Here is a 16,002-nt window from a genome sequence, read left to right as displayed (position 1 = left end):
AGCTGAGAAAACGTCTTCAGCTAAAGAACAGAAGTCCAGTTGTTTTTGTTTTTAACCTTTTTTTGGATTTTACTGTGTCCTGGATGACTGAGAATCTACACCAGCATCTTACTAAATAATACCATTAACCACTAAAATAACCTTTATCTAATGGTTTCTGTGTCAGATTTATGCTGTTGATAGCTTAATAATCATATTAATAATAAAAAAAAGCCTGAAAGTAACCAAATAATAAGGCTGTGAGAACGGAGTATTACTCCGACAATCCCAGGAGCCCCAGAGGTTTGTTGAATCGCTGCATTAATGTCAGGCATTAAGACAAGAAATGAGGTTTCATCTGTTTCTAATCACACAGGGCAATAAAAACAGATGGAAGCAAACGGAGGAGAAGGTAACAGGATTAGAAATGATTAGATCTTAAAATTAACGTGCTTTAATAAGACAGAGGAGTGTCTGGTTATGATTTAAGAGATTTTAGGAAATCTTTAAGTGGAGCAGGATGGATGGTGAACCAGGTGTGCTGACCTGTTTTACTGTTTTGTGTTGATGAGTAACTGAAGTGTAAGCAAAGCATCTCCGTGTGTGTGTGTGTAGGAAGGGGTCATGTGTCTGAAAACGTGAGTCACCTTCTGACACGTCTCGATGAACTCTTCAATAGTCACCACGCCGTCTCTGTTCCTGTCCATTTTCTGTCAGAAGAAGGAAAACAAAAAAGACATCACATCTGTGAGAACATTTCCTGTAGGACGGCCTGTAGCTCATTGCATTTGTCAGACTTTTAAAAATATTTTCGAGCATTCAGAACCTGGAAGAACTTGTCGACGTGCTCAGATGGCGCATCGTCTCTCACACAGGGGTATGTGTACCTCCCCATCATGTCGTAGATGGACTTCATGATTGCCAACATTTCCTGAGAGGGAAAGACAGAAGCTAAATGAAACTTCACCGGGTCATTTATTTGCCCTTTATGCTTATTTACAACACTGTAAGACAAACTGTTGTAATGAAACTCACTACAGGAGAGGTTTTAATGACATCAGATAAACATGAAACATGCCCTTCACACTTTCAACCAGTGGTGTCCAATCCTGGCTCTGGAGGGCCACCATCCTGCATGTTTTACATGTTTCTCTGCTGTGACACAAATGATTTAAATGACTGAGTGATTAACAGGATTCTTCAGAACTTTAAGACCTGCTGAAGAGCAAAGAAACAACTAAAACCTGCAGGATGGTGGCCCTCCAGAGCCAGGATTGGACACCACAGGGCTAAACACTTTATTGGTAAAATAAAAGTACATTATTGGCAACAAATATCCAGTAGCTACTGTTTTCCATTTCACTGTAAAATTACTGTAAACTAACTAGCAGCACATCAGTACTGTAAAGCTAATTACAGTAATAATAATAACTCTATGCCTGTATTTAGCTGTACATCAGCCTAATACTTTCCCAGAATGTTCTGTAAATTTACAGTAACAGGTTATAGAGTTCAATAATACTGTTGCAAACGCAGTAATATAACTGTGAAAACAAACAACTCTGCAGTAATGTACCGTACATTTTGTCGCTTTAACAGTAACTAACAGCAAAACAGTCATTTTACTCTAAAACAGCTAAATTTGTTCGCACTGCACCTTTAATTGGATTAGCAGTTGGCAACGTGGTTCAAAACTGGGAATATTTAATAGCAAAGTTATTTTTAGTTTTTTTTTTAAATGAATTTGGCAAGATTTTAATTTGCTCAGTTTATTCTCTCTAGTTGTTTGTGACACAAATAAACAATAATTGTAGCATCTTCCCCTGAGATGAGATTGTTTTAAATTTATACCTATTAGTCAGACAAAATCCGAATGTTTGAATTAGTGTAAAACAAACCTTTAATTGTCATGACATCAATAAAAACTAGACACAGTTGTGCATCCACTCAGATCTTTACGCATATATCTCCAAACAAAGACATTTACTTGTTTTTGTGCAACTTTTATCTTTAAAACGTTGAATCTCTTGCCTCCCACTTACCTCCTTGGTGATGTAGCCGTCCTTGTTGATGTCGTAGAGGTTGAAGGCCCAGTTGAGCTTCTCTGTGACCGAACCTCTGAGCAACACCGACAGGCCGATGACGAAGTCCTCGAAGCGGATCGAACCGTTCCTGTCCATGTCGAAGGCATTGAACAGGAAGTGAGCGTAGGTGGTTGCATCTGCAGAGGGGAGGGAGAAAAGGAAGTCATTGATTCAGTCTGAGGCTTTTACCAACAAACTGCTCGGTAACGCCCGCTGGACAGAGGAGACGGATAAAAACACTGAGGCAAGAATGTGTTCACCCTGGAGGCATTATCGACCTACAAACTAGTTTTTAAAAACTGGTGGAAAGTTTAAAATGAGGGTTAAAAACAGAAACATTCATTTGCAAATCAAGGTCAACTAAAAACTGGGCAAAGAAAACTTAAACGTTGAAACATTACTTTGAAAAAAGAATAATTTTGAGTCATAAAACATAAAACAACATACAGTAAAGTGCAAAAGTCACCCCTAATTTCTTTATATTTTGATTCCCAGAATTTTGTCTCAGTTGATATATTTATTTAGGCTTTCTGAAGTTTTATTTTAACTCATTTTCAGTCTAGTTGTTTATAGAACAAATTCATAAAAGGATCTTTAGGCACTTTGATACCTGCAGCCTGTCACTAAGACACAGTCTGTCTCCATCTCTTTGCCCTGAATCTGTGAAAAATACTAAAGATGTCACAATTTGACATAAATTTTACTACCAGCAAAGAGAACAACCATCTTTCAGTTTCAGTTTCAAGTCTTTCATGAATCTTTCCAGTTTTATTTTAAAGACATGTCTTTTAGAAACTGTTCCTATTGCTGTAGATATATATGTTTTATTTAATAAAATAACAGCAAAGTTTAAAGAAAAAACTACGAAAGAGCTGATCAAGACGACTATGAAAGAGTACAAGAAAGTCTGTGAGCTTGACAGCTAGATATAGTGGTGGTTTAAAACTTTTACACAAAATTGTAACTGCAGGAAGCTACAATAAATGGCAGATTTCTCTCGGTCCAAATATTCACTCATGTTTTAAGACACAGGAAAGGACAAGATAAGGAGAGATTATTTTAGCCTAACCTCCTTGGGGAAAGAACTGAGAATAGATGGACTTGAACGTCTCCTCATCAACCAGTCCACTGGGACACTCCTGCTTAAGACAGGAGAAATAGTTGTGTATTAGAAAAGAAAATAATCCCGTTCCTACAAATAGAATAGGTAACTGTGAGCATCCAGGTGGCAGCTGGACGTACGTTCTTGAAGCCTCGGTACAGAGACTGAAGCTCCTTCCGGGTGAACTTGGTCTGAGCCTGGAGCTGGTCCAGCCCCTCCGGCTGGTGACGCACCGTGGACAGCTCCAAGTCGCTGTCGCTGCTGTCTGTGGGACGAAGAGACAGAGAGAGGAGCGGGACGGATGGACGGATAGGAAGAGGGGGACGGAAGGAGAGAAGTGATGTCGAGAGGGGAAGATGAAGAAGAAAAAAAAAGGGGAGGACGAGACAGACATTGAGTGAGTGAATGCAGGCAAACATTTGTGGGGGCGAGGGTGGGTTTAAATATTAAACAGGAGGGGAAAACGTGCGAGTTTAAGGGAGTTAATAAGCAAAAAAGATGTAGAGCATTTGGACCAGGGGGTAAAAAAAGGACAAGGTACTTTCTTTAGGGTGAAAAGGTCACTAAATGAAAAAAAGGATAATGCAGTTTCATTCAAAAAAGGCACTGCAAAAAAAAAAAAGGATAAATTTGAAAAGTCTTTCAAAGAAAACTGCTGCTTTTTTCAACCCGGATTCCAAAAAAGTTGGAACATTTTGTAAGAAATGTAAAATAAAAACAAAATGCAGCGAACCTGTATTTCATTCACAACAGAACACAGTAAAAGAATCAAAAGATGAAACCACAAAACTGTGTCACTGTTAGAAAATAAACGGTAATTTTGAATTCGATGGCAGCAACACGTCTCAAAAAAATTGGAAAAGAGGAAATAAAAGGCTGTAAAAACGAGTGGACATCACTTCACTTCTTCTTCTTCTTCCTTATTCTGCTGTTTCTGTTTAACTCTGTCCTCTGTCTTCACTCCAACTGCATCCATATCTGCTTAAAGCTCTATCAGGCAAAGAAGAAGACATTTGAGAACACCATCCTGAAACGCCATCTTCTCTGGACCAAAGCTCATTTAAAATGGACTGAGGCAAAGCAGAAACCTGACAAGATGTCATCTATGCTAAAGAGGAGTGGGACCATCCAGTCTGTTTAAAAGCCTGCCTCTCTGATGGTATAGGGTTGCATTAGGGCCTCCGGAGTGGGCAGCTTACACATCTGGAAGGGCTCCATCAATGCAGAACGGTGGATTCAGGTTTTAGAACAATGTCTGCTCTCATCCAGAAAGAAAGAATGGGACACTTTCCCCTCCAAAAACCTCCAAAACCCGGAGCTCCTAGATGTTTACAGACTGAGGAGATGGTGGGAAACATGACCCTGGAACCACCTTTTTTCAGTTTGCTGCCATAAAAATCAAAAGCAGAAGTTCTTGTTGCTCTGTTGCAAACAAAATATGGGTTTATGAGATTTGCTGATCAATGCATTCAGCTTTTATTTAACTCCACAGAATGTCCCAACCTTTTCAGAATCAGGGTTAAACCACAAATGGACGAATCAGCTGTCGCAGCAGTATCAGTGTCCTGTTCAAACACACTAAGAAAAAGCACTGCATAACTGGGACAAAGAAAACTTTTTATTAAAAAAAAAAAAAAAAAGGGGGAAGTTTTTTTTCCAGGTAAGCTGGTTTCTGTTGTTCCATACTCACCATCTTTAGACAAAGAGAACAGAGGAGGAGGAGGAGTGGTGTTGACACCAAGATGGATTGAAAGAAAGAGAGAGAGACAGAGAGAGTAAATGGAGAACAGTGAGAGAGCGACAGTGAGGAGAAGAAAAAACAGAAGAAGAAAACAAGTCAAGTCGGGTCGGACTCAGAGGCTTTCTGAGGTGTGGAGAGAGTTCAAACCTCCAGCAGAGCAGAGGAATATAACCGAGCGTGAAACATTAACCTAAATCAACTAAACTGGAACTGAAGGTGCTCTCACCTCGCATCACTTCAGCTCTTTGGGCTTCATTTAGTTCAATAATAACTGAGACAGATCTTTAGAGTCACTCTTCTGTGTCACAACTTCGGCTTTATTCTTTATCTTCTATTGAAGATCTAAACAAAAGGCTTTCAGTTCCTCATTTTTAAGTTTTGCATGTTTTTCTTTCTGGTTGTTTACTTAAACATAAAATAAAACTCAAGTCACTGCTGTATTTTGGGAAAACCTTGAAGAAATCGCCCAGTTTATTCAGCTCAAATAAAAAAAGTGACTCACAAAGATTCACGCCAGGTGTACATTAGTGAAACATGCACCAGTTTTCATTTTAACAGAGGCACCAGTTCAGTGAAAGTTGGTTTACTGATGCATATTTTGCACCATTTCAGAACAACCAGAAGACAAAACAAATCCAAATCACAAGTTCAGTTCAGATCCAGATCAAATCCAAGGTATCAACACATGAACGGAGACTCAGATGAAGACAGTAAGTTGTAAAATAAAGCCGCTATAAAACAATCCTTCACATCTTTAACTTTTTCACTTAATCCAGCCTGGACATTTTTATGCAAAGTTTGCCAAAAAAACAAAACAAACATGTCAGATATGAAAAAAACATGTTGCAGATTTACAGAAGCTAATTTTACTGTGGCTGCTGGAGAAAATGTATTATATGTCTACTTTTAATCTAACAAAATACGAGAAACAATGCTGCAACGACTGTCAGATGGGGAAGTATGTTTTGTTTTTTGCAATAAAAATGACCATGATATGGACAGTTTTTGGTCAGCTGTAAAGTCAGGGATGACAAACTGTCACTGCTGAAATTTATTTTTGCTTCCATCACCTCACAGCCTCTGAAGGAGAAACGTTTCTTTGTGACTCACAGAAAGCCCATCAGAACTTCCTCTCCGCTCTGCCAACAAAACTCTTACTACTCGCAGCCATCTACAGGTGGATTAAAGTCATCCCTCCTCCTCCTCTTCCTTCTCATTGCCCCCATCCCATGTTGTCTCACCGGTCTCGGTGATGTCGATCAAGCCCAGCAGATGCATCAGCTTGAGGAACATGATCACCAGGCAGACGATGCCAACTGTCTGGAGTCCCTCTGTTTCCCATCTCACACTCATCTCGTGCCTCAGGTTTCTTTTTCTTCTGTTCCTTTCTGCCTCTTCTGCCTCTGCGCTGAGCTCCAACCGGACAGTCCTTCACTCCATCTTCATCTTCTGCTCCTCTCCTCCGTCTGAGACGGTGCCTCTCACTCATCGCTCTCTTCCCGTCACATTTTTCCTGACAGTTCTTGTTACTCTATTTAGCCCTCCTGCCTTTTTAATTGGGCCTTTTCCCCCTGCGCTCTCTTATGCTCCACGTGCCGTTATATTTATTTATTTTAACTTTTTTTGCAGGTTTTTTCATTTTTCCAATTACAGTTCTTGCAATTGAATTTAAAGCATCTGAATGATTGATCCAATAAACGTCCCAACGTCCTCCTTTTGTCTCACATCCTGTTTTTTTTTTAGCCAATTAACCTGCAAACAGAGAAATAACTTCTCCAATATTTATTTAAATAGCTAAAAAACAGGCAGTAGACACACTCAATACCATAACTTCAGGAAAAAGACTCAAAAAGATGCCTTTAAGGAAGCAGAGAGAGGACAAAGGTTACCAGTCTTGGATCTCAGTGATCCACTTTCTGATTGTTCCTGCGTCTCTCTCTGGGGGCCTGGAGCACAGATTTAACTCAGTGGAGTTTCCGTCACACACCCGTGTAATAAAGCGAGCTGATGATGAGCTCCCTCGGGCCTCGTGACACTTGTTCAAGACTCAGCCCACAGTTTGTGGCGCCCTCCGGCGGAGGGAAATAAAACCACAACGAGGGCTTCAGACAAACTAATAAAGTTTAACAGATTGTTTTTTCTCATTTGATTTTATCCTAATCATTTTCTCTTGACATCATTGTAAAAAAACGTGAAGTTTTAAAAATATAGATGTGAAAATTCACCTAAAAACAACAATAGAGCTGCAGAAAGTCCAACAAAACAGAGCCCTGATGTTAGTTTTTAGTGCATTGTGGACAAAAAGGTGATTATTTTCTCTACTCCATACATTTCTAAAGTCGGTGTTATATGAATAATACAAGTTACTACTACTATATAAGTTTGGGAATTAAATAAATACACAATAAACCTTGTTACGCAGCCTGCACACATTCACCTGACTGTCATTCTTTAGAAATAGCATGAAAATAACTAAGAATCGATTTAAATGACTCAAGGAGAGACCCATTTTTCTATCAGAAAGGACAATCCAGTGTTTTTTATGCCATAGGAAGCTCTGCTGCTTGTTTCTTTCAGCATTTAGACAATTTAATCTGCTATTTTGAGACTTCCAGCTCGTTTTTTAACATTCCTCATTTCTGGTGAAAAGATCACACCCACTCAATCATCACTTTCTTTCTTTTTTTATTTATTTGTTAATTTTTTTTTCTGCGATCACTTGTTGCTGAACAAACTTCTGGCTGTAAATCAAAAAATAAAACTGAAAGTGACTCAGAAATCAAGATTTCAACTCAAACACTGAAAGACTGAAAGATTTAAAGTAGTTTGTCCAATCCTAACTTCTAATAAGTTTACTTGACATCACTAAAAGAGTCTTTTTGGATGTTAAGCTGGGAAACACTGTCCAGGCAAAAAGTTGGACTAATTATTGCAAACAGTCCTTTCACTAAAGGCTAAAATACTGTCTTTTGCTTTCAGGATGTTGTAAAAACAACTACGATGCAAACATTTAAAGCAGTGCATTAAAAACAGGCCTGGTTCAGTTCTGGCCGTCGCTGCATGGACTCTGGACCCTGACATCCTGCTTCAGGCTCCATCATGCAGCGAAGAGGCCGTATGTGAACACAATCTGTCTTTTCTGGGACAAAACTCGTTTAAAATGAACTCAGGCGGAGTGGAGAACTCCTCTGTTGTCAGATGATTTCCCAGTTTAAACATTTCATATGTTTGATATGATCCACTGTGAATAAAACATGGCTTCATGAGAATGTCAGATCATTGTTTTCTGTTTTAATTTACGTTTTTACTCAATGTTTTCAGAACTGGGGCTGCACTTTCCTTCCCTGCCTCTCTCCGTACAGTATCGAAGTCACGCATTACCTGAAATATCCTGCACACAGATCAATGGCGGAGATATTTGTAGCGGAGACTCCGTAAATAATACTCGTACGTCTCTGAAGACGAGGCTTTCTCTGGTATTGATATCGTCCCAAAACGGCACAGAGCTGGGCCGAACCCAGAATCGACAACAGGCTGAAAGTATCAAACCGCAGCAGTTTAAGATCGGATCACCTAAATGGACTTTAAGCACACACACACACACACACACACACACACACACATACACACAAATAAAACAAGTGACTGTGAGCATTTCTTTTCAAATCCAGAAGTTCTAAGTGGGGATATTATAAATAATTCAAGAAATAAGACTTATCGGTCTGCAGTTTGACAAAAGGCCTCCGATTTGTTGCTGAGGTCAAATATCTCAGTGCAGAAATTTATTATTTATTAACGCAGACATAATACGGGACCGAGTTATTTCTGCAGACTCATAGGGCTGCACCAGCAGCTTCTCTCCTGCATTAGAAGAATTTAAAAACCATCTTTCTTCACAGGGAAATTGTGCTGCTTGGATTCTTTTATTATTATTTTTTTTTACCAAAAATTAGATGAAGCCGGTGAAAGGTTTGTTGAAGTTACTCTGAAACTCTTTGTTTGGTTTCAGAAGAGATTCAGCTTTTAGTCTGGGAGGTGAAACTGGAGCATTAAAACCAAAATAAAACCACTTAGTTGCTTCTTAATCATTTATGCACTTGAGAATAATGTTACAAAGACCAAATTCCTCCTAATAACTAACAGACTATTCTGAATTTGGCCACTTGTACCAAAATAAAAGACATGTAAAGCTGCTCTTACTATAAAATTAAGAAGAAAATAACAAATCTGGATTATAAACTGATTTATTTTGTGTGTTTTTCCAGAAGCGTCTTACCTTTTACACTTTAATATAAAATATACTGAATTAATTTCATCTCAGTTTTAAGTGAAGCACCTTAAATTTGAAGGTTTCATTCATTTAATCAAGATTAGCTTGTTCTTGTTTTCTTATGTCGTTGCTTTTTCTGTAGCAATTTCAGAAAGTTATGACACTTTAAGGAGAACATCCAGTCGTTTTGGATGTTTTTTTAGTGACTGATGGAAAAATGTTTGGCACATTTGTTATCACACTAAACAACACAGAAAGAAAAAGGATTATGAGTTAGTTGTTTATAATAAAAGCTCTCACGATGCCGCAGTTAAACATAAAAAGATGCCGTCCAGCAGACTTTCTGGCTTCAGTTTTTACGAGCGGATGGATTAAGAAATAACGCCTCTTGGCACTCGCTCAGTTTCTGTCCCGTTCAGGGTCACAGGACGGTGAAGGTGCAGACTCGACTAAAACCAGGCCCCAAAAAACCCCAAACACACAAGTGTTTGGAGGAAACGACAACACAAACAGCTCAGAGACCTTCTTACTGCGAGGTCATTCTTCTGACCACCACACCTCTGAAACAGTTTTACTCAGAAATGGACAAATATTTTCCATCTGGACGAGCTCCGAGCAAAATCTGCACCTGTTTTGTGACAAGAAGTAATTTAACTCAGACCCTGAGTCCAGATTCAAGTGAAGCGAAGTCCAAAAACAAACGATCGTCCTCAGAAAACGAAATATCACAAATTTATCATATCAATAACAGGTAAAATGTTAGAAAAGTTGTACATCCTTATCGTCACGGTTGGGAGTATTTTTGCTCACATCTGTGTGTGCAAGTTAGCAAAATCTCTTATGAACAGAAAGTCATCAGTGGATGGACATCTACTGACTAAAGCCTCAGCTCTTCTACTCAAAGATGGCTTTAACTCCGTTAATAAAGATACTGAGCTCATATTTGGTGTGGTGGTAGCTGAGAGTCATCCCCAACACAAACTCTAAGCAGGACACATTGCTCAACAGCTTTGCTTTTAAATTTATGGATTACAAACTTCCTGTTGGGAACCACAAACCTGACACTTCTCGCTTAGATAACCACTTTTAACAGCAACAACTCAAAAGGCCGGCGATCTGCTGATGGCTGTTTTCAGGATTTGTTGTTTGTAAATTGCTCATCTGGTCAAAACTAGTTTTATTTGTAGATTATTTTAACCATCTGAAGCCACAGTGGCACTGAGTCGTGGTTTACAGGCAGTTTGGAGGTTCTGAAAGAGGCCAAAAGTGTCATAATTACAAATATATTGAAAGGAAACAGCTGATCATGTACTGAGGTGTGATCTGAACTAATGGGATCTTTGTTTTTTTTCTAATGATTGAAAAGGATGAAGGTGATCCAGCAGGTGAAACAACGGAGAGGATGAAGAGGAGCGCGCCGAAGTGGCCAGAACGACAATGAAGCAGCGTGATGAGAACATTTTGGAGGCTACGGTCAGTGTCCTTCAGGGTCCTGGAGGAGTACTCCGGGCTCCATATTTAGGTGGCCTCAGAGAAAGCCTGTTCGATACGGCATGTATAATTAATGTGAAGTAATGCTAAACCGGGGTGCATGCCCGGCCACGTGGGAGGATGAGGAGGGAGGGGCAGCTATTGAAGAAACTGAAGGCTGGAGAAATTGAAAGGCATGATAAATTATGAAAGGACATTACTGGTGTTTTTGTTGAATTTATTACTTTATGAGGCCAGGCCATACGAGAAGGACTAATGTGCCGACTGGAGCCTTCCGGCTGTAATTGTCTTGGCACGTTGACTGCAGGGCACTCCGGCTCTCTGGCCTTCAGCCTAAAACTCCAACCAAAGGCAGCTACATCATTCAGAGTATCTGATTTCTCCCACATGTACACAGGCCATCCCGGGCCTTGAGATGAATCCCACATTAGAAAAAAAAGAAACAACCCATTAACCTATTTTTTGTTTTCAATCCGATGTTTGAAAGCTCATTGATTTAACAGACGGCCAGAAACAAATATGGTGCTTAGAAAAATCCAAACATGTGAATCTGAGTTTTCAACGTGTCACTGTGAGCGGAGGAAAGTTTTACCATTAGTGTGCATTAATTAGCACCAATAAAAACAATCCGAATGTATTCATCTGTCCTCATGATTGTAATTTATCCTCCTGTTTAATATAAATGTAATTAAAACCCCGAGTAGATTGATCACGACTAGTTTAAAAGCACTCAAACATTCACAAAAAAGGGAGCAGGAATATTTACCTCCAGGTCCCAGAACCAGCCAAATGGTTGCAGCCATAATGTCCACATTAATCAGTACATTTGTTACTGATGTGTTTATTTGTACTGAGCTGGGAAGGTACTTTTAATGAGCTGCTCTGACAGCACATTTTATAAGGAGGTTTGAGAAAAGCAGGACATTTTTACAATGAAATGAAAATACTCATGTGTGCAAATATTGTATAATTAAACATCATCTGAACGGTGGATATGTTCAAAACTCAGAAGATGTTACTTTTGTCCTGACATACTCAAGCAAATCTTTTATATTGTGAGTTTTTTTAAGGTGGAATTTATTTTTACTTCTTGAAAATTCGCTGTAAAAACAGGAAAAACAGCGAAGTTTGATAAAAGAGGTGATATTTTTGGTTTAAAGTGAATAAACTCTTACCATCTTCATTCAATTTATTATAAAAACTAAATCAAATTAAACTTTCACTGTTATATATTTAATAAATTAGGTCATTTAAAACATACTATTTTACATAAATGTCCAACAGACAAAAAATAATCAAAAATCCTTTAAAAATTAACATCAGAATGTGTGTTTGTGATGATATTTTTATTTTTGCTATGACGTAAACATAAAATGGAAAGAAAGTACAAAAAACTGATTAATTTTTTCCCACATCATTGCTTTAAAGTACAACTTTTAACAATATTTTTAGTTTTTAGCACCTAAAGATGTGAAACACTCAAATTAAAACTAATATTTCTAAATTTAAAAAAAAGTTTTTTTTGTCCCTTTAAACATCAACAACAAGAAACAAGCAAAACTAATTTTAAATCTAAGTTTTTTTTAGTTTTCTTTTTCTGTAAAAGTTTGGTAGTTGCTTTAATCACTTAACTTTATTTTCCTTATGTTAAAAACAGTTGTAGTGTTTCAAACATTTAATATTAGTAATTTAAGACAATATCCAAGTTTATATGTATATATAGAAATAAACAACAATGATTATCATAATAAAGATAAAATGATAAACATAATAACCGAATTTAAAGCATGTTGGGTTTAATATTACAATAAATAAGTTTGTAATTTACAAATCTTTAAGAAAAAAAACTGTATTTATGTGTTTGTATAATAATCTCTGCTGTAAACTGGTTAATAAATGTTCCGGTAACGCCTAAATGTGGGTTTGATGCTGTTTTTAAGCTAAAGTTGCAGTTTGAAGAGGTCCAAACTGCAGCTTCCTACTTCCTACCTTCCAGAGAAATGGGCTCCAGGATGCCAAACTGCTTGAGGACTGCCATGAAGAGGATGACCACCACGCCGATGGCGAACAATTCCATGCCATGGATGCCCATGGCGCCGGGGCAGCGGGAAGGCCGCTCGGGGTCAAGCCCGGACGCAAAGCTTTGACAAACCGAGGCCAAGACCGGCCCGAACGGGTCAAGGTGAGTCGAGGAGCGTCGGGAATCACTCTGGTTGAGTTTGGTCACCAGAACAGAGCGTTAGAACCAGCTCGACCGTCAACGCTGATGCAGACCTGGAAAGTATTTGGGAGCCGACAGACATGGAGAACCTTCCCCCGTAAACCTGCGAGGAGAAACGGGAGCTCCGCCACGAGCCATGGATCAGAGTGCACGAGAAACAGAGCCACTTTTCAGAGCTCCTTCTGCTCAGCCTCCGAATCCAAACAGGTGCAGTCCCTCCTCACGTCATCATTCGCAATAACGGAGGAATACGAAAATGTCATTAAGAAAAGTGCAAAGACTGAAGCATCAGTGTCCATTTTCATGACTTTACTCCCATTAACTGGAAGGAAACTGAGCGGATAAAAGAGCATCTGACTGCAGCACAAGTCTTCTCATCATCCATCCTGGATGCAACAAACAAACATAAACAGTTATGAATAAATAAATTAGTCCATTAAGAGCCTCAGCAACTCATAAGACCTTACATCTGAAACAAGAAACCCTCAGCAAACGTGCCGGTGGCATCAAGCAGACGTTTTCGGTCCTGTCAGACAGTCTGATCAGGCTTCCTCCTCCAAACTGTGATCCAAACCATGCAAGCAGCCGAGTCTGCTGCCGGGTTCCCCCTCAGAGCCTCCAGTAATCCTCAGGAGGAGCTCTCAGATTCAGCTCCGTCCCAGTCGAAGCACAGATGTGGAAAAAGCTCTGGAGAGGAGAGGAGGCACTCAGCAGCGTCCGGGCGGGGAAGTCCTGACAAACTGAGAGGTGCAGAGGGGGATAAAACCTCCTCCCTCAATGTCCACCTCCTCTTCCTCCTCTTCCTCTTCCTCTCTCTCTCTCTGCAGCCTCCTGAATGTATCTGTTGCTGCTTCCAGACTTCAACACGTCCCGTTTGTCTCGTTGTCGGCTCTTGTCCTTCCTAACCTTCGGTCCATCTAGCCTGCATCCTGAAGCTCTCCTCCTCCTCCTCCTCCTCCTCCTCCTCCACGTCTCTTCATCGTCTCAGTCATAACTTTGGTTGACTGCAGACTTTCTCGCTGTCAACATCCACACCTCAGCGTGTCTTCAGGTTACAGGCGGAGGACATTTTGGAGGTGAAAACTGAACAGTTTTAGGAACAGAAGGCGTATTTGTAAAATAATATAATCTATTAAAAGCCTCAATGAAACAACTTCTGTAGAAAGTTTAGTTTTACAACGTACCTTTTATTTTTTGATGTACTTTTTTTCTCATTCATGAAGCAGTTTTGCTTTTGTTTCTGGAAAGGTTTGGTCTTACTTACCAATTAGCGCCTTTATAATTGTTATCTTTTTAGACTTTTGGTGGTTTATTTGTGGGTTTTCTGTATTTGCTGTGCTTAGTTTTGGATCATTAATCCGTACTAATCCAGACCCCAAACATTTAGCTGTAGAACAATTGTTGAATTAGTTTACTCATTTGTGTTAAACTGTCTATCATGTTGTATAATGACATAATAAAAATAACCTGAATTTTATTTTAGCATCATTTGTTGTTAGACTTCCTCGTTCAGCCATATTCAATATCTCTGTCATCAGTTTCCTTTTTTCAGTAACTTTGAATCTTTTGAATCCTTTTCTCTTGTCAGTGTTTCCATGTTTATTTATTTTTTTATTCAGTTTTTGTGCCTTATTAAATGTCTTTTGGTCTTATTCTCTCCTGCTTTGGATCTTGATTTGTTGAGTTCATTACAACAGTTTCTTTAAAACAATTTGATTAACTTTCTATAAAGATAATTTCTTTAAAACCAGAACAGGCCAAAGGTCTTGTGTTGCTCTAATGCAGATTTGTTTTTGTTTTGTTCAGGCGAGGCTCATCACTCACTACCAAACTCACCACAACTAATGTCTTTCTTTATACGTTCGATCGATCGTCAATTATCCAACAAACACAACCACCATCATGATTTACTGGTGTGCTGATGAGTAACAAACCAGCAGAAGAAGCATAAATTGACTGATGTTCGACAACATCGATAATATCAAACACTTTATGATTTAACACATTAAAGGCAGTTAGAATAAAGTGCAAACTTCGATTAGACACAAACTTCTGCACTAACGGAAGAATCCAAGGCCTGAGGCTGATTAGCTTTTGCGGCCATCTTGAATTGGGAGGACTCCAGAAGTTAATCAGCTGTACTGTAGATGTATAAATGATCAGGAGTTTCATTAAAATTCATCTGGTTCACATGAACTCGTGCACACACACTAAAACAAACAAAAAGTTAGCTCTGTTAGGATCTTAGTGGTGTTTTAGTCACTTTTTTTTTTATATATTTGCACTTTTTTCCCCTTCATGTTTTAAAACAACAAAACATTTTTTGCAGCAGGTTTTGCTCATATGAGGTAAAATGATCTTTTATATTATTCTTTTCCCAATAAGTAAATAGTTGAATCAGAGACTTTTAGCTTTTAAAGTATTTTCTCTGTATTTCTGCAGAGATGTAAAGAGTAAACAGTTTAATCAAACTGCTTCTTGAACGTGGGACTGCTACAAAGCCAATCTCAGAAATGATGCACATTGTTTTGAGAACAGACATTATTCTGTTTGAGAGCAAATTCATAATTAAAGATCAGTGAAGCTGAAAAGTTGGGTAAAGCCCAGGTCCTTCAGAGCCACCATCCTGCAGGTTTTCCTTGTTTCCCTGCTCCAACACACCTGATTCATCAGTTTAATCACCTCTTCATGTTCTGCAGAAGCCTGTTTGTTAATCACCCATTGATTCAGATCAGGTGTGTTGGAGCAGAGGAACCAGGAAAACATGCAGGATGGTGGCCCTCCAGGACCAGGATTGGAGACCACTGCATGAGAGGGATCCTGAGTACCACTGGTGGTCCTTGTACCACAGTTACAGAGCCATGGTTTTCAGCTGCTCACTGAAAACACACCTGCTGTGTTTGTTTCTCCTGGGGGCCCCCTGCTGGCGCGGAGGCTCCCAGCAGCTGTCTCTGATTTGAACTCTCTTCATTCAAAGTATTATTATATATGACAATCCACTCAGCAACGATCCACGAAGCTTCCAGTCAGATTCCTGTAAACAGACCTCCCTCTCTGATCGTATCGTGCACGTCTTACATTTTTCTTTTGCCCATTTACGGATGTGATGGGGGG

The 16,002-nt window shown here is 39.2% G+C and overlaps 1 protein-coding gene across 4 annotated transcripts in view; it reads right to left on the bottom strand.

Moving 5' to 3' along the window:
• Positions 1-16,002, bottom strand: part of kcnip3b (Kv channel interacting protein 3b, calsenilin) — a 35,573-nt gene that overhangs the window by 1,987 nt on the left and 17,584 nt on the right. For 2 of the 4 annotated variants that reach the window (XM_017412424.3, XM_017412426.3), the window contains 5 exons: positions 3,306-3,430; positions 3,133-3,202; positions 2,022-2,200; positions 806-910; positions 627-689 (listed from right to left, as the gene is read on the bottom strand). In XM_017412424.3, the coding sequence (XP_017267913.1) occupies positions 627-689; positions 806-910; positions 2,022-2,200; positions 3,133-3,202; positions 3,306-3,430 (542 nt within the window). Of the gene's footprint in view, positions 1-626; positions 690-805; positions 911-2,021; positions 2,201-3,132; positions 3,203-3,305; positions 3,431-6,147; positions 7,924-12,656; positions 13,825-16,002 lie in introns of those variants that run through there. The other 2 variants (XM_037976176.1, XM_037976175.1) reach the window with 2 other exon arrangements.

This window comes from Kryptolebias marmoratus, linkage group LG1 (assembly GCF_001649575.2).
Source record: "Kryptolebias marmoratus isolate JLee-2015 linkage group LG1, ASM164957v2, whole genome shotgun sequence".
In the NCBI taxonomy this organism is placed as follows: Eukaryota; Metazoa; Chordata; class Actinopteri; order Cyprinodontiformes; family Rivulidae; genus Kryptolebias; species Kryptolebias marmoratus.
This window is presented reverse-complemented; position numbering and strand designations above follow the sequence as displayed.